The 15,768-nt window shown below is 56.6% G+C and overlaps 7 protein-coding genes across 7 annotated transcripts; 4 read left to right on the top strand and 3 right to left on the bottom strand.

Moving 5' to 3' along the window:
* Positions 1-1,139: 1,139 nt before the first annotated feature.
* On the top strand, positions 1,140-1,847 carry LOC133262929 (scale keratin-like). The gene has a single exon (XM_061442441.1). The coding sequence runs from the start codon at positions 1,253-1,255 to the stop codon at positions 1,733-1,735; it is 483 nt and encodes a 160-aa protein (XP_061298425.1). The 5' UTR covers positions 1,140-1,252; the 3' UTR covers positions 1,736-1,847.
* A 1,628-nt stretch (positions 1,848-3,475) lies between these two features.
* Positions 3,476-3,850, bottom strand: LOC133262945 (scale keratin-like). Its single transcript, XM_061442455.1, has one exon. The coding sequence runs from the start codon at positions 3,839-3,841 to the stop codon at positions 3,476-3,478; it is 366 nt and encodes a 121-aa protein (XP_061298439.1). The 5' UTR covers positions 3,842-3,850.
* A 1,576-nt stretch (positions 3,851-5,426) lies between these two features.
* Positions 5,427-5,807, top strand: LOC133262930 (scale keratin-like). The gene has a single exon (XM_061442442.1). It carries the CDS (start codon positions 5,442-5,444, stop codon positions 5,805-5,807), a length of 366 nt encoding a protein of 121 aa, XP_061298426.1. The 5' UTR covers positions 5,427-5,441.
* A 2,232-nt stretch (positions 5,808-8,039) lies between these two features.
* On the bottom strand, positions 8,040-8,866 carry LOC133262951 (scale keratin-like). The gene is made up of 2 exons (XM_061442463.1): positions 8,825-8,866; positions 8,040-8,432 (listed from the first exon to the last, which is right to left on the bottom strand). The coding sequence occupies exon 2, from the start codon at positions 8,406-8,408 to the stop codon at positions 8,040-8,042; it is 369 nt and encodes a 122-aa protein (XP_061298447.1). The 5' UTR covers positions 8,409-8,432; positions 8,825-8,866.
* A 1,122-nt stretch (positions 8,867-9,988) lies between these two features.
* LOC133262939 (scale keratin-like) lies at positions 9,989-10,363 on the top strand. The gene has a single exon (XM_061442449.1). The coding sequence runs from the start codon at positions 9,998-10,000 to the stop codon at positions 10,361-10,363; it is 366 nt and encodes a 121-aa protein (XP_061298433.1). The 5' UTR covers positions 9,989-9,997.
* Positions 10,364-12,578: 2,215 nt separating this feature from the next.
* LOC133262940 (scale keratin-like) lies at positions 12,579-12,953 on the bottom strand. The gene has a single exon (XM_061442450.1). The coding sequence runs from the start codon at positions 12,942-12,944 to the stop codon at positions 12,579-12,581; it is 366 nt and encodes a 121-aa protein (XP_061298434.1). The 5' UTR covers positions 12,945-12,953.
* Positions 12,954-14,539: 1,586 nt separating this feature from the next.
* LOC133262836 (scale keratin-like) lies at positions 14,540-14,905 on the top strand. Its single transcript, XM_061442328.1, has one exon. It carries the CDS (start codon positions 14,540-14,542, stop codon positions 14,903-14,905), a length of 366 nt encoding a protein of 121 aa, XP_061298312.1.
* The last annotated feature ends 863 nt before the right edge of the window (positions 14,906-15,768 follow it).

The raw sequence follows: 15,768 nt of genomic DNA, 5'->3' as shown, positions 1-15,768 counted from the left end.
CTGGCTCTGCTTGTCCTCACCAAGCGGCTCCATCCTCCCTCCTTCCACCATCATTTAGGGCTGTCTGGACATCCCAGCTTGCTCCCCGGATGGCCACTTTGCCAGAGCTCTCCTGGATAGGGAGTCCCTCACCGGACTCAACCACCAGAGGCAGAGCCCCACAGGCACTCACCTACCCTTTTCCTGAGCAGAGCAAGGCAGGAGCGGTGGATGCCAGCGCTCACCCTGGCCAGGGCTTTTATGCCCGGCTGGCGAGGGCGGGGAGCAGCGGCCGCGCTGGGGGCACGTGGCTCACGGCAGCCAATTCGCGGCCTCCTCCCTGCGTGGTGCTGGGCTGTTTTGCTGATGCCGTTTGCTCACCAGCCCCAAACCAGCATTATCAGCTCCAGCAATTACCCTGCTTGGTCGCTTGACAGCTGCCACCTCATGGGTCAGATTGTCCCCACTGGATTTTCATTATCTCCGTGTGTCAGCTGGCACGCAGTGTGTCAAAGGCTGACTGCATTTGCCCTGCATGCCATGGCTCTTCCTCATGGGTTTGGTCTCAGGACATCTTCAGGCATACTTTTCAAAGCCACAGGGCAGACCAGACTGCTTTCACTGGGCAAGAATTATTTTTTCAAAGGCTTCCTACGCATGCGCAACTGTGTGACGTGCAGCCTGTGTCCATTATCTACAGAGGCAAGAGGTTACGAAATGCCAAATCAAAGGCACTTCTGCTGTGCACTGCTTGCTCAGCACCATGAACAACTCTCCAGCTAAGAGGAGCCAGCTTCCATCTGCCTACAGGTGCTGACTTTCGTCCTCTCTAATGCTGGGGCAGAAAGAGAGATCATACTTTTCTTTCCTGAGATACATGGCTTCAGGAGCATATACACACAATCAGGCCTACACATTATGAGATATGGCCAGTGCTGCTCCAGCACCACATGAATTTTGCAGTGTCTGTGGTGCTGGGGAGGCACAGGGTTTTGTGTGGGAGATGTTAGCTGTTATGTAGCCCATAGAGCAGAATGGGGAAGGGAGGAAACTTGGAATTAGCATGAGCTGTCCTGGCAAGGGGATGCTGACTCAGGAAGGGGCAGCAGATAGACAGCCCCATCATCACGGGGAGGAAGGTGGTTCCAACTCTGCAGATTGGTCCAGGCACTGCTGAGCCGTGGCAGGACTGGTATAAAAGGTGTGCCTTTGCCAGTCTCTCCCAACCACCACTCACGTCGCCTACTCCTCAGGGAATAAGGTAAGTCTGTGAATGCTTGTCCTCCACTCCCGGTGCACCATCACCAAGCTGTTCATCTTGGGAGTTACCTTTTGCTGCTCTCTTGCAACCTGTGACTTCTTGCAGAGCACCATCCCATCGCACACCAAGATGTCTTGCTACGACCTGTGCCCACCAAGAACCAGCGTGGCCGTCCCCCAGCCCATTGCTGAGAGCTGCAACGAGCTGTGCGCCCGCCAGTGTCCCGACTCTTCAGCCTTCATCCAGCCACCGCCTGTGGTTGTCACCTTCCCCGGCCCCATCCTCAGCTCCTTCCCCCAGCAAGCCGTGGTGGGCTCCTCTGGAGCACCCGCCTTTGGAGGCAACCTGGGGCTGGGAGGCCTCTACGGTGCTGGGGCCACTCAGGCCTCAGGGGGTCTCTGCACCTTTGGCAGACCCTACGCTCCTGCCGCCTGCAGCCCTCTGCCTCTACCCCGCTACAGCCAGAGGCTGTGGAACACCCGTGGCTCCTGCTAGAGCCAGGTCAACTCCACCATACCCATTCTGGGGTGAGATGGTGTGCACAGGCTACTGAGGAGTGCTGAGCATCCTCATCCCCAACCAAGGCCTGGGCAGCCAGCTATGTCCCATGCCCTCTGCTTATCGCTGTCATCTTCTCCTGCTCTCTGCTCTTCTCACCACCCCTCTCTTCTCAGTTGTCACAGGGTGCTGACCCTGCACCCAAATTCACTCAGGGGCTGGTGAGCTAAGTCCTACAAATTTGGAATATCGAGCCAAGGCAGCATGCAGAGCCAAAAGCTACACTCTGGAATAGATGCCTCTGCTTCCCCAAAGATGTGGCAGCCAGTCTCTCTTGGATTTGCTCACAGACTATATGGCAGTCTTTCCTGCCCCTCTATGCACAATAAAGTTTTCCTGCATCTAAGCTTTGTCTCCCTCCCTTCTTCTCCCAGCTGGGGAGACCATGGAGATGTTTGCCAGGAAAATGTAGGAGGGCAAATGTTGGTCTTGAGATGCCCCAGTTATGGAAGGATGGGTGGTGTTGGGTCTTGAGGCATGCAGGGAGGATGTAGAAAGTATTCTGGTGGGGATTACAGCTGCCGAGGAAAAGACAAAGATCAGAACAGGCTCTTGCAGTGCTCCTGTGCTTGCTCTTCACTGCCTGGGAGTGGCACCATATCTGACAGGTTACGAAGCTGTGCTAAAGCAATACAGCCATACTCTTTTCACAGATGTCCAGTGCCAGGACTACAGGTAATAGGCTCCAGCAAAAAGACGGAGGCTCTGTCTCAACATCCCAAGCCTTTTTTTCATCATGAGAGTGAGGAATTGCTGGCAGAAGTTGCTCAAGATCTTGTGGAGACTTTGTTCTTGGAGATGCACAAAAGCCCCTGGAAATGGTGCTGGGCTGCTGGCTCCTTGTGATCCTACTTGAAGTAACAGCATGACAAAATGCCCACCCTGCAAAGGCTGCTCTCACTGTCACCAAACTGTGATCCCTGTGATTTTGTGTGTGCAGCAGGGAACCACAGAGCAGTGAGCATGCTGGTCTGTGTTGGCAGTTAGCAAGGGAAAAAGAGAAGTAAAGGGAGAAAGAAGAGGAAATTGGCAAATGTGTGAGAAGAGGAAGTAGAAGAAAGGTGCGAAGGAAGGAGGAGGGAATGGAACAGAGGAGGAAGTAAGGGACCAGTGTAGGGAGGAGGGTGGGGAAGCCTCCCCTTTGCTTTCTCCCACAGAGGCTCAAGCAGAGGCTGGAAGGCACACAGGGCTGAAGCCACAGCAATCATTGCTTCAGGCTTCCTCCAGTCCAAGGTGCAGACCCACTGATGCACAAGGAGCCTGGAGGTCTGCAGATGCCCTAGGGCTGCATGTCCTGCTGGCAGGGGAGCAAGCGCCTTCAGCCAGGGCCCACAGAGTGCAGTTGTGGGGCCATGTGTGTCCAGAGCTTCACAGGCAGTGTTGTGCCCCAAAAACAGCTCAGGTTGGCTGTGCTGCTGGGGCTGGGAGACTGCCATGGCCTGGCAGGCAGGGCTGGAATCAGGCTGGGCAGTAAGAGGTGCAGAGACAGGCACTGGATGCAGGCTTGTTTTATTGAACTGGAAAATAACACATAAGGCAGAAGGAGGCGGAATTTTCTTCTGGGTTCAAAGAAAGATGTTCCATCAGGCTTCTCTCAGCAGGAGAAAAGTAGGGGAAATAAGACAGGAAGCCTAAGGGTGAGGTGTCCCAAAAACTCTCAAGTCATTGGGGCTGGCTCTAGCAGGAGGCACAGGAGTTCCACAGCCTCTGGCTGTAGCGGGGCAGAGCCAGAGGGCTGCAGGCGGCAGGAGCGTAGGGTCTGCCAAAGGTGCAGAGGTCCCCCGAGGCCTCAGTGGCACCAGCACCGTAGAGGCCTCCCAGCCCCAGGTTGCCTCCAAAGGCGGGTGCTCCAGAGGAGCCCACCACGGCTTGCTGGGGGAAGGAGCTGAGGATGGGGCCGGGGAAGGTGACAACCACAGGCGGTGGCTGGATGAAGGCGGAAGAGTCGGGACACTGGCGGGCGCACAGCTCGTTGCAGCTCTCAGCGATGGGCTGGGGAACGGCCACGCTGGTTCTTGGTGGGCACAGGTCGTAGCAAGACATCTTGGTGTGCGATGGGATGGTGCTCTGCAAGAGTTAGAGGTTGTAAGAGAGCAGCAAAGGGTAACTCGCAAGAGGGAGACCTTGGGGCTGGTGCACGGGGCCAGAAGGACAAGCACTCACAGACTTACCCTGTTCCCTAGGAAAAGGCGACGTGAGTGGTGGTTGAGAGAGACTGGCAGAGGCATGGCATTTATAACGGTCTTGCCATGGCTCAGCAGTACCTGGGACAATCTGCAGGGTTGGAAACACCTTCTGTCCCGTGATGACGGGGCTGTCTGGCTCCTGCCCCTCCCTGAGTCAGTATCCCCTTGCCAGAACAGCACATTCTGCTTCCAGGTTTCCTTCCCTCCCCATTCTGCTCTGTGGGCTACATGAGAGCTAACATCTCCCACACACAGCAGTGTTCCTCCAAAGATCTCCAAACTCCGTCAAGGACCTTCTGGGTCGGGTCTGGCCACATCCTCCGATGCTTGGGCCCGAGTGGGGATCTGTGCTCATTATGCCACGCACCTCAGGAAAGAAGAGCATGAGGACTCTTGTTGGCTCACATTGGCAGAGGTCAATGGCCAGTGCCTGCAGGCATATGGGAGCCCGCTCCCTTGCTCTTAGCAGGCAGCGATACGCAGTGCTGTGCAGGCAGATCCCAACAGGAATGCCTTAGATTTGACATTTCGCAACCTCACGCTTCTGCAGATAATGGACGCTGGGAACACATCACACTGTCACTGGCGTGCGGGAGGCCTTAACAAGGCAAATTCTTGCTCAGCGCCCTCGTATGCCCTGTGGCTCTGCAATGAAGGCCTGAGGCCACTCTGAGATCAAGCCCGTGAGGAAGAGCCATGGCACGCATGGCACTTGCAGTCAGCCTTTGTCACGCTGCGTGCCCTCTAACACACGGAGATAATGAAAAGCCAGTGGGGACAATCTGACCCATGAGGTGGCAGCTGTCAAGCGACCAAGCAGGGTAATTGCTGGAGCTGATAGAGCGGGTTGGGGCTGGTGAGCAAACGGCATCAGCAAAACAGCCCCGCACCACGCAGGGAGGAGGCCGCGAATTGGCCGCCATGAGCCACGTGCCCCCAGCGCGGCCGCTGCTCCCCGCCCTCGCCAGCCAGGCATAAAAGCCCTGGCCAGGGTGAGCACTGGCATCCATCGCTCCTGCCTTGCTCTGCTCAGGAAAAGGGTAGGTGAGTGCCTGCGGGGCTCTGCCTCCGGTGGTTGAGTCTGGAGAGGCGCTCCATATCCAGGAGAGCTCTGGCACAGTGGCCATCGGGGGAGCAGGTTGGGGGGGGGGGCAGACAGCCCTAAATGATGGTGGAAGGAGGGAGGATGAAGCCACTTGGCGAGGACAAGCAGAGCCAGGATCAGCACAGGCTCTGGGGAAGGGATTGCGCAGACTCTGTGTGTGAAGAATAAGGCACACATGAGGAATGGACGGGCCAAAGGCAAGCATTGGAAAGTGCAGGCAAGGCAGTGTCTCTGGCCCCTGTATCTGCAGGGCAGCATGAGAAGAACAGTGCTTCTTAACTAGGAAGGATCAAGCCCTCACTCATGACACCCCTGCTTGGTATTGCAGGCTCACCTCTCTTCTCACACCAAGATGTCTTGCTACGACCTGTGCCCACCAAGAACCAGCGTGGCCGTCCCCCAGCCCATCGCTGAGAGCTGCAACGAGCTGTGCGCCCGCCAGTGTCCCGACTCTTCAGCCTTCATCCAGCCACCGCCTGTGGTTGTCACTTTCCCCGGCCCCATCCTCAGCTCCTTCCCCCAGCAAGCCGTGGTGGGCTCCTCCGGAGCACCCGCCTTTGGAGGCAACCTGGGGCTGGGAGGCCTCTACGGTGCTGGGGCCACTCAGGCCTCAGGGGGCCTCTGCAACTTTGGCAGACCCTACGCTCCTGCCGCCTGCAGCCCTCTGCCTCTGCCCCGCTACAGCCAGAGGCTCTGGAACTCCTGTGCCTCCTGTTAGAGGCAGCCCCACATTCTCCACGGTTCCTGGGGTAACTCACCCCTAAGTCTCCTCCTTCTCTTTCCTTGCTTTCCCTCTCTCAATGACACTTCTCCGCCCCCTTGCTCCTGCCTGTGCCCAAATGCATTAATCCACCAGAAACCCACAAGGTCGTCAGCCTCTCTGGGATTTGCCCTCCGGTTCAGCGACAGTCTTTGCAGCTCCTCTGTTCACAATAAAGTTTTCCTGCATCTAAGCATTGTCTCCCTCTCTTGTTCTCCCAGCTGGGGAGACCATGGAGGCAGGTTCCAGGCAATTGCGAGAGGGCAAATGCTGGTGCTGAGATGCCCAGCTTAGGGGAGGATGGGTGCTGGTTGGTCATGAAACGTTCAGGCAGGATGGAGAAAAGCTTTTGGTGGGTCTGGCAGGAGCCGGAGAGAGGGCAAAGATCTAGATAGGGTCAGGCAGTGCTCTTGTGCATGCTCTTCGCCACCTGGGAGAGGCACCAGCTCCAACAGGTCGCAATGCTCTGCAGAAACAATACAGCATTTCCAGGCATCTGCAGAGAGGTGACTTCGCAAGAGAGAGTATTAAACCCTGTGCCAGCAACGTGGCATGGGTTGTGAAGAGCAGTTTGCCAGGAAAGGCCCTGGGAGTGCGTAGGGACACCAAGGGGCGCAGGATCCAGAAACATACCATGGCCAAAATCGTTCAGCTGCACTCTGTGCTACAAATATTACATGTGGGGGAGTCCTGCTTTTCTGGAGATGGCTGAATATCTCCTGTCAATGGCAAGTCTAGAATGAAATCCGTGCTTGCTTTGCTTCCCTCCATCGAGTCTGCTTCCCTCGTGGAGGTTTCTTTCCCTCATCCCATGAGTTTTCTCAATTTTAGACCTCCAATTCTCTCCCCATCCCTGCGGGGAGGTTCGGAGCGAGCTGCTCTGTGGTGTTTAGTGGGCAGCTGGGATGAAAGCAGGTAAATGACAGCAGGACAGAGCGAATCTGTCCGGTATTGAGGGCATGAGAGAGCTGGGCTACCGACTGTTTGCACAGAGGATGCTCTTGGGGTCTAATCAGTGTGCACACAGGTCTGAAGTTAAGCTGTCGAGCAGCAGGAGTTAGGCTCTTTTCAGAGGTGCCCAGTGCCAGGACTACAGGAAATGGGATCCAGGGAAACCTCAACTTCCCAAGGCAGTTTTTCACGGTGAGGATGAGCAAGTACTGGAAGAGCTTGTCGTGGATCTTATGCAGTCTCAGTGTTTGGAGGTGGACAATAGCCTCTGGACATGGTTCAGGGCCGCCAGATCCAGGTGATCTTGCTAGAGGCAGCAGCAGGACAAGATGCTTTCCTTGCAAAGCATACTTATACTCTCATCAAGCTGTGATTCTTGTGCGTAAGTGTGTGCATCAGGGAAAGAAGTTGGCTCAACCATGTTGGTCTGTGCTTGGAGTGAGCAAGAGAAAAAGAGAAGGAAGGGGAAGAAGAAGAGGGAAAAAGCAGAAGGGTAAATGCAGGTAGAAGAGGGAAGTGGTTGAATAACACAGAGTGAAATGAACCAGAGAAGGGGAAAATAGAGAGGCAAAGGAAAAGGGGTAGGAAACGGGTTAGGAAATGGAATTGAAGGCCTTCCATCTGCTTTCTTCCGCAGCAAATCAAGCAGAGCCAAGGAGGCACACAGGGCTGGAGTCACTGCAGACATTGCCCCGGAGCGCCTCTAGTCCCTGGTGCAGAGCCAGTCATGCACAAGGAGGCTGGAGGTCTGCAGACGCCTTGGGGCTGCGTGTCCCACTGGCAAGGGAGCAAGAGCATTCAGCCTGGGCCCCTGGAGCTCAGCTGTGGGGTCGTGTGTGTCCAGAGCTCCCGAAAAGCAGCTAAGCCTGGCTTTGCTGCTGGCAGAGCTGGGAAACTACCATGGCCTGTCTGGCAGAGCCCTGAGTAGGATGGGGAAAGCCGGGTAGCCCAGGCTGGTCTGTGAACAGAAAGGTGCAGAGGCAGGCATTGGATGCAGGCTTGTTTTATTGCTTGTTTTCCTTCACGGTTTCTGGAGAGGTGGTCCTTCAAAGTTCTCCCAGTAGGAGGCTGCTTATAGACAAGGAAGTTTCTTGTGGGTTTCTGGTGGATTAATGCATTTGGGCACAGGCAGGAGCAAGGGGGAGGAGAAGTGTCATTGAGAGAGGGAAAGCAAGGAAAGAGAAGGAGGAGACTTAGGGGTGAGTTACCCCAGGAACCGTGGAGAATGTGGGGCTGCCTCTAACAGGAGGCACAGGAGTTCCAGAGCCTCTGGCTGTAGCGGGGCAGAGGCAGAGGGCTGCAGGCGGCAGGAGCGTAGGGTCTGCCAAAGGTGCAGAGGCCCCCTGAGGCCTGAGTAGTGGCCCCGGCACCGTAGAGGCCTCCCAGCCCCAGGTTGCCTCCAAAGGCGGGTGCTCCGGAGGAGCCCACCACGGCTTGCTGGGGGAAGGAGCTGAGGATGGGGCCGGGGAAAGTGACAACCACAGGCGGTGGCTGGATGAAGGCTGAAGAGTCGGGACACTGGCGGGCGCACAGCTCGTTGCAGCTCTCAGCGATGGGCTGGGGGACGGCCACGCTGGTTCTTGGTGGGCACAGGTCGTAGCAAGACATCTTGGTGTGAGAAGAGAGGTGAGCCTGCAATACCAAGCAGGGGTGTCATGAGTGAGGGCTTGAGCCTTCCCAGTTAAGAAGCACTGTTCTTCTCATGCTGCCCTGCAGATACAGTGGCCAGAGCCACGGCCCTGCCTGTGCTGCCCAATGCTTGTCTTTCGCCCGTCCATTCCCCATCTACGCCCTATTCTTCACGCACAGAGTCCTCACAATCCCTTCCCCAGAGCCTGGGCTGATCCTGGCTCTGCTTGTCCTCGCCAAGTGGCTCCATCCTCCCTCCTTCCACCAGCAATTAAGGCTGTCTGCCCCCCCCCCCATCCTGGTCCCTGGAATGCAACTGTGCCAGAGCTCTCCTGGATAGGGAGTCCCTCACCAGCCTCGGCTACAGAAGAAGAGCCCCGCAGGCACTCACCTACCCTTTTCCTGAGCAGAGCAAGGCAGGAGCGGTGGATGCCAGTGCTCACCCTGGCCAGGGCTTTTATGCCCGGCTGGCGAGGGAGGGGAGCAGCGGCCGCGCTGGGGGCACGTGGCTCATGGCAGCCAATTCGCGGCCTCCTCCCTGCGTGGTGCGGGGCTGTTTTGCTGATGCCGTTTGCTCACCAGCCCCAACCCGCTCTATCAGCTCCAGCAATTACCCTGCTTGGTCGCTTGACAGCTGCCACCTCATGGGTCAGATTGTCCCCACTGGCTTTTCATTATCTGCGTGTGTTAGAGGGCACGCAGCGTGACAAAGGCTGACTGCAAGTGCCATGCGTGCCATGGCTCTTCCTCACGGGCTTGATCTCAGAGTGGCCTCAGGCCTTCATTGCAGAGCCACAGGGCATACGAGGGCGCTGAGCAAGAATTTGCCTTGTCAAGGCCTCCCGCACGCCAGTGACAGTGTGATGTGTTCCCAGCGTCCATTATCTGCAGAAGCGTGAGGTTGCGAAATGTCAAATCAAAGGCATTCCTGTTGGGATCTGCCTGCTCAGCACTGCGTATCGCTGCCTGCTAAGAGCAAGGGAGCGGGCTCCCATATGCCTGCAGGCACTGGCCATTGACCTCTGCCAATGTGAGCCAACAAGAGTCCTCATGCTCTTCTTTCCTGAGGTGCGTGGCATAATGAGCACAGATCCCCACTCGGGCCCAAGCATCGGAGGATGTGGCCAGACCCGACCCAGAAGGTCCTTGATGGAGTTGGAGGAATACTGCTGTGTGTGGGAGATGTTAGCTCTCATGTAGCCCGCAGAGCAGAATGGGGAGGGAAGGAAACCTGGAAGCAGAATGTGCTGTTCTGGCAAGGGGATGCTGACTCAGGGAGGGGCAGGAGCCAGACAGCCCCGTCATCATAGGACACAAGGTGTTACCAATTCTGCAGATTGGCCCAGGCAATGCTGAGCCATGGCAAGGCTGGTATAAAAGCCGTGCCTCTGCCAGTCTCTCCCAACCACTACTCACTTCGCCTTCTCCTTGAGGAACAGGGTAAGTCTGTGAGCGCTTGTCCTTCTGGCCCTGTGCACCAGCCCCAAGGTCTCCCTCTTGCGAGTTACCCTTTGCTGCTCTCTTACAACCTCTAACTCTTGCAGAGCACCATCCCATCGCACACCAAGATGTCTTGCTACGACCTGTGCCCACCAAGAACCAGCGTGGCCGTCCCCCAGCCCATCGCTGAGAGCTGCAACGAGCTGTGCGCCCGCCAGTGTCCCGACTCTTCAGCCTTCATCCAGCCTCCGCCTGTGGTTGTCACCTTCCCCGGCCCCATCCTCAGCTCCTTCCCCCAGCAAGCTGTGGTGGGCTCCTCCGGAGCACCCGCCTTTGGAGGCAACCTGGGGCTGGGAGGCCTCTACGGTGCTGGGGCCACTCAGGCCTCAGGGGGTCTCTGCACCTTTGGCAGACCCTACGCTCCTGCCGCCTGCAGCCCTCTGGCTCTGCCCCGCTACAGCCAGAGGCTGTGGAACTCCTGTGGCTCCTGCTAAAGCCAGCCCCATATTCTCCACGTTTCCTGGGGGAACTCACCCCTAGGCCTCCTCCTTTTCTTACCTTGCTTTCCCTCTCTCAATGACACTTCTCCTCCCCCTTACTCCTGCCTGTGCCCAAATGCATTAATCCACCAGAAACCCACAGGAAATATCCTTGTCTCTAAAGCAGCCTCCTATTGGGAGAACTTTGAAGAATCACCTCACCACAAACCGTGAAGGAAAACCTTCCGACTTCTGCCTTATGTGTGTCTTTCTCCACTGCAATAAAACAAGCCTGCATCCAAAGCCTGCCTCTGCACCTTTCTGTTCACAGACCAGCCTGGGCTTCCAGGCTTTCCCCATCCTACTCAGGGCTCTGCCAGACAGGCCATGGTAGTTTCCCAGCTCTGGCAGCAGCAAAGCCAGGCTTAGCTGCTTTCCGGGAGCTCTGGACACACACGGCCCCACAGCTGAGCTCCAGGAGCCCAGGCTGAATGCTCTTCCTCCCTTGCAGGGGGACACGCAGCCCCAAGGCGTCTGCAGACCTCCAGCCTCCTTGCGCATCACTGGCTCTGCACCAGGGACTGGAGGCGCTCCGGGGCAATGTCTGCAGTGACTCCAGCCCTGCGTGCCTCCTTGGCTCTGCTTGCTGCGGAAGAAAGCAGATGGAAGGCCTTCAGTTCCATTTCCTATCCCTTTTCCTTTGCCTATCTATTCTCCCCTTCTCTGGGTCATTTCACCCTGTGTTATTCAACCACTTACCTCTTCTACCTCCCCTTACCCTTCTGCCTTTTTCGTCTTTTTCTTCCCCTTCCTTCTATATTCTCCTGCCCACTCCAAGCACAGACCAACATGGTTGAGCCAACTTCTTTCCCTGATGCACACACTTAAGCACAAGAATCACAGCTTGATGAGAGCATAAGTATGCTTTGCAAGGAAGGCATCTTGTCATGCTGCTGCTTCTTGCAAGATCACCTGGATCTGGCTGCCCTGAACCATGTCCAGAGTCTATTGTACATCTCCAAGCACAGAGACTCCATAAGATCCACGACAACCTCTTTCAGTACTTGCTCATCCTCACCGTGAAAAACTGCCTTGGGAAGTTGAGGTTTCCCTGGATCCCATTTCCTGTCGTCCTTGCCCTGGACACCTCTGAAAAGAGCCTGACTCCAGCTGCTCGAAAGCTTAACTTCAGACCTGTGTGCACACTGATTAGACCCCAAGAGCATCCTCTGTGCAAACAGTAGGTAGCCCAGCTCTCTCATGCCCTCAATACAGGACAGATTCTCTCTGTCCTGCTGTCATATTTCCTGCTTTCATCCCAGCCGCCCACTAAGCACCACAGAGCAGCTCACTCAGAACCTCCCCGCAGGGATGGGGAGAGAATTGGAGGTCTAAAATTGAGAAAACTCATGGGATGAGGGAAAGAAACCTCCACGAGGGAAGCAGACTCGATGGAGGGAAGCAAAGCAAGCAGGGATTTCATTCTAGACTTGCCATTGACAGGAGATGTTCTGCCATCTCCAGAAAAGCAGGACTCCCCCACATGTAATATTTGTAGCCCAGGGTGCAGCTGAATCCTTTTGGCCGTGGTATGTTTCTGGATCCTGCTCCAATTGGTGTCCCTACGCACTCCCAGGGCCTTTCCTGACAAACTGCTCTTCACAACCCATGCCACGTTGCTGGCGCAGGGTTTAATACTCTCTCTCGCCAAGTCTCCTCTCTGCAGATGCCTGGAAATGCTGTATTGTTTCTGCAGAGCATTGCGACCTGTTGGAGCTGGTGCCACTCCCAGGCAGTGAAGAGCAGGTACAAGAGCACTGCCTGAGCCTATCTAGATCTCTGCCCTTTCTCCAGCACCTGCCAGACTCAGCTGGAAGAAGAAGGGAGGGAGACAAAGCTTAGATGCAGGAAAACTTTATTGTGAACAGAGGAGCTGCAAAGATTGTCACTGAACCGGAGGGCAAATCCCAGAGAGGCTGACAACCACTTGTTGGAGGAAGCAGAGGCAATGTCTCCAGAGCAGGGCTTCAAGCTTGGCATACTGCCTTGCTGAAGCATTCCAGATCCCCAGGACTTGGTCCATTAGCCCCTCAGGCCCTTTTACATGCAGATTTTGCCCCAGCTGAGAAGAGAGAGGAAATGGGAGGAGAGCAGAGAGTAAAAGAGGGCACTGATGAGCGACTGTGTGTGACATTCCCAGCTAGGAACCGTGGAGAATGTGGGGCTGGCTCTAGCAGGAGCCACAGGAGTTCCAGAGCCTCTGGCTGTAGCGGGGCAGAGGCAGAGGGCTGCAGGCGGCAGGAGCGTAGGGTCTGCCAAAGGTGCAGAGACCCCCTGAGGCCTGAGTGGCCCCGGCACCGTAGAGGCCTCCCAGCCCCAGGTTGCCTCCAAAGGCGGGTGCTCCGGAGGAGCCCACCACGGCTTGCTGGGGGAAGGAGCTGAGGATGGGGCCGGGGAAGGTGACAACCACAGGCGGTGGCTGGATGAAGGCTGAAGAGTCGGGACACTGGCGGGCGCACAGCTCGTTGCAGCTCTCAGCGATGGGCTGGGGAACGGCCACACCGGTTCTTGGTGGGCACAGGTCGTAGCAAGACATCTTGGTGTGCGATGGGATGGTGCTCTGCAAGAGTTAGAGGTTGTAAGAGAGCAGCAAAGGGTAACTCGCAAGAGGGAGACCTTGGGGCTGGTGCACAGGGCCAGAAGGACAAACACTCACAGACTTACCCTGTTCCTCGAGGAGACGGTGACCAGAGTGGTGGTTGGGAGAGACTGGCAGAGGCACGGCTTTTATACCAGCCTTGCCATGGCTCAGCATTGTCTGAGCCATTCTGCAGAGTTGGAAACACCTTGTGTCCTATGATGACGGGGCTGTCTGGCTCCTGCCCCTCCCTGAGTCAGCATCCCCTTGCCAGAACAGCACATTCTGCTTCCAGGTTTCCTTCCCTCCCCATTCTGCTCTGCGGGCTACATGAGAGCTAACATCTCCCACACACAGCAGTGTTCCTCCAAAGATCTCCAAACTCCGTCAAGGACCTTCTGGGTCAGGGCTGGCCACGTCCTCCGATGCTTGGGCCCGAGTGGTTATCTGTGCTCTTTATGCCACGCACCTCAGAAAAGAAGAGCATGAGGACTCTCGTTGGCCCAGATTTGTAGAGGTCAATAGCCAGTGCCTGCAGGCATATGGGAGCCCGCTCCCTTGCTCTTAGCAGGCAGCGATACGCAGTGCTGAGCAGGCAGATCCCAACAGGAATGCCTTTGATTTGACATTTCGTAACCTCACGCTTCTGCGGATAATGGACGCTGGGAACACATCACACTGTCACTGGCGTGCGGGAGGCCTTAACAAGGCAAATTCTTGCTCAGCGCCCTCGTATGCCCTGTGGCTCTGCAATGAAGGCCTGAGGCCACTCTGAGGCCAAGCCCGTGAGGAAGAGCCATGGCACGCATGGCACTTGCAGTCAGCCTTTGTCACGCTGCGTGCCCTCTAACACACGCAGATAATGAAAAGCCAGTGGGGACAATCTGACCCATGAGGTGGCAGCTGTCAAGCGACCAAGCAGGGTAATTGCTGGAGCTGATAGAGCGGGTTGGGGCTGGTGAGCAAACGGCATCAGCAAAACAGCCCCGCACCACGCAGGGAGGAGGCCGCGAATTGGCCGCCATGAGCCACGTGCCCCCAGCGCGGCCGCTGCTCCCCGCCCTCGCCAGCCAGGCATAAAACCCTGGCCAGGGTAAGCACTGGCATCCACCGCTCCTGCCTTGCTCTGCTCAGGAAAAGGGTAGGTGAGTGCCTGTGGGGCTCTGCCTCCGGTGGTTGAGTCCGGTGAGGGACTCCCTATCCAGGAGAGCTCTGGCACAGTGACATTCCAGGGAGCAGGCTGGGATGGCCAGAGTGCCCTGAGCCAAGTTAGGAGGATGGAAAAAGGAGCTGCTTTGGGAGCATACTCAGAGCCAGCATCAGCACAGGCTCTGGGGAAGGGGTTGGTTTTCCTCTATTTGTGGAGAGTAGGGTGCTGAGGGAGTGTTCATGGAAAGTAATGGGCAATGCAGGATATGCAGTGGCTGTCATACCTCCAGCCTCATTACAGGTTTAGGAAAAGGACTCGCATCAGTGGGGGGGTTTTGGCCCTCACTCATGACACCAATCCTTGATGCGCTGTATTGCAGGCTCAGCTCTCTTCTCACACCAAGATGTCTTGCTACGACCTGTGCCCACCAAGAACCAGCGTGGCCGTCCCCCAGCCCATCGCTGAGAGCTGCAACGAGCTGTGCGCCCGCCAGTGTCCCGACTCTTCCGCCTTCATCCAGCCACCGCCTGTGGTTGTCACCTTCCCCGGCCCCATCCTCAGCTCCTTCCCCCAGCAAGCCGTGGTGGGCTCCTCCGGAGCACCCGCCTTTGGAGGCAACCTGGGGCTGGGAGGCCTCTACGGTGTCAGGGCCACTCAGGCCTCAGGGGGCCTCTGCACCTCTGGCCGACCCTATGCTCCTGCCGCCTGCAGCCCTCTGGCTCTACCCCGCTACAGCCAGAGGCTGTGGAACTCCTGTGCCTCCTGCTAGAGCCAGCCCCGGCGACTTGAGAGTCCTTGGGACACCTCACCCTTAGGCCTCCTCTCTTATTTCCCCTGCTTTCCCTCCTTCCATGACACTTCTTCTTGCCCCCTCTTATGCCCAAATGCATGTTTTCACTTGTGTCCCTCAGGGAACTTCCTGATTCTAAGGCAGTCACCACCTGGGAGAAGCCTGAAGTAACACCTTTCTTTGAGCTCAGAAGGAAAATCTGCCTGCCCCTGTCTTATGTGTCATTTTCCAGTTCAATAAAACAAGCCTGCATCCAATGCCTGTCTCTGCACCTTTCTGTTACTGTCCAGCCTGGTGCTGATGCGGGCTGTGCCTGCCGGGCCACGGCAGTGTCCCAGCCCCAGCAGCACAACCACGCTGAGGTGCCTTTGGGACACCCCACAGCCTGAGCAGCTCTGGACACACACGGCCCCACTGCTGTGCTCCATGGGCCCAGGGTAAAGGCTCTTACTCTGTTGCCAGCAGGACATGCAGCCGAAGGGCATTGGCAGACCTCCAGCCTCCTAGCATTTGAGCATGGCTTCCCTAAACCATTGCCTTCAGTCTTCCTTTCTTCTTCTTTCCTATTCCTTCTTCCTTATTCTCCCGTTTCCCTCTTCTTCTACTTCTGCTTCTCTTCTTTGTCTCCTTCCACTTTTCCTTCCTTCTCTTTCTCCCATGTTAACCCCCTGTACAGAACTATACGCTCGTTGCCGCTTTGCTCCCTGTCACACACACAAAATCACAGGAATCACAGCCTGGTAACAATGGGACCAGCCTTTTGCAGGGACAGCATCTTTTCATGCTGTTCTCTCAAGCTGGGTCACTGAGAGCCATGTGCCCAGCACCATGTCCAAGGGGCA

The sequence above is a fragment of the Pezoporus flaviventris genome, unplaced genomic scaffold (genome assembly GCF_033815535.1).
Source record: "Pezoporus flaviventris isolate CSIRO_AGI_PZ_B2104156 unplaced genomic scaffold, CSIRO_AGI_Pfla_v1 ptg000225l, whole genome shotgun sequence".
In the NCBI taxonomy this organism is placed as follows: Eukaryota; Metazoa; Chordata; class Aves; order Psittaciformes; family Psittacidae; genus Pezoporus; species Pezoporus flaviventris.
This window is presented reverse-complemented; position numbering and strand designations above follow the sequence as displayed.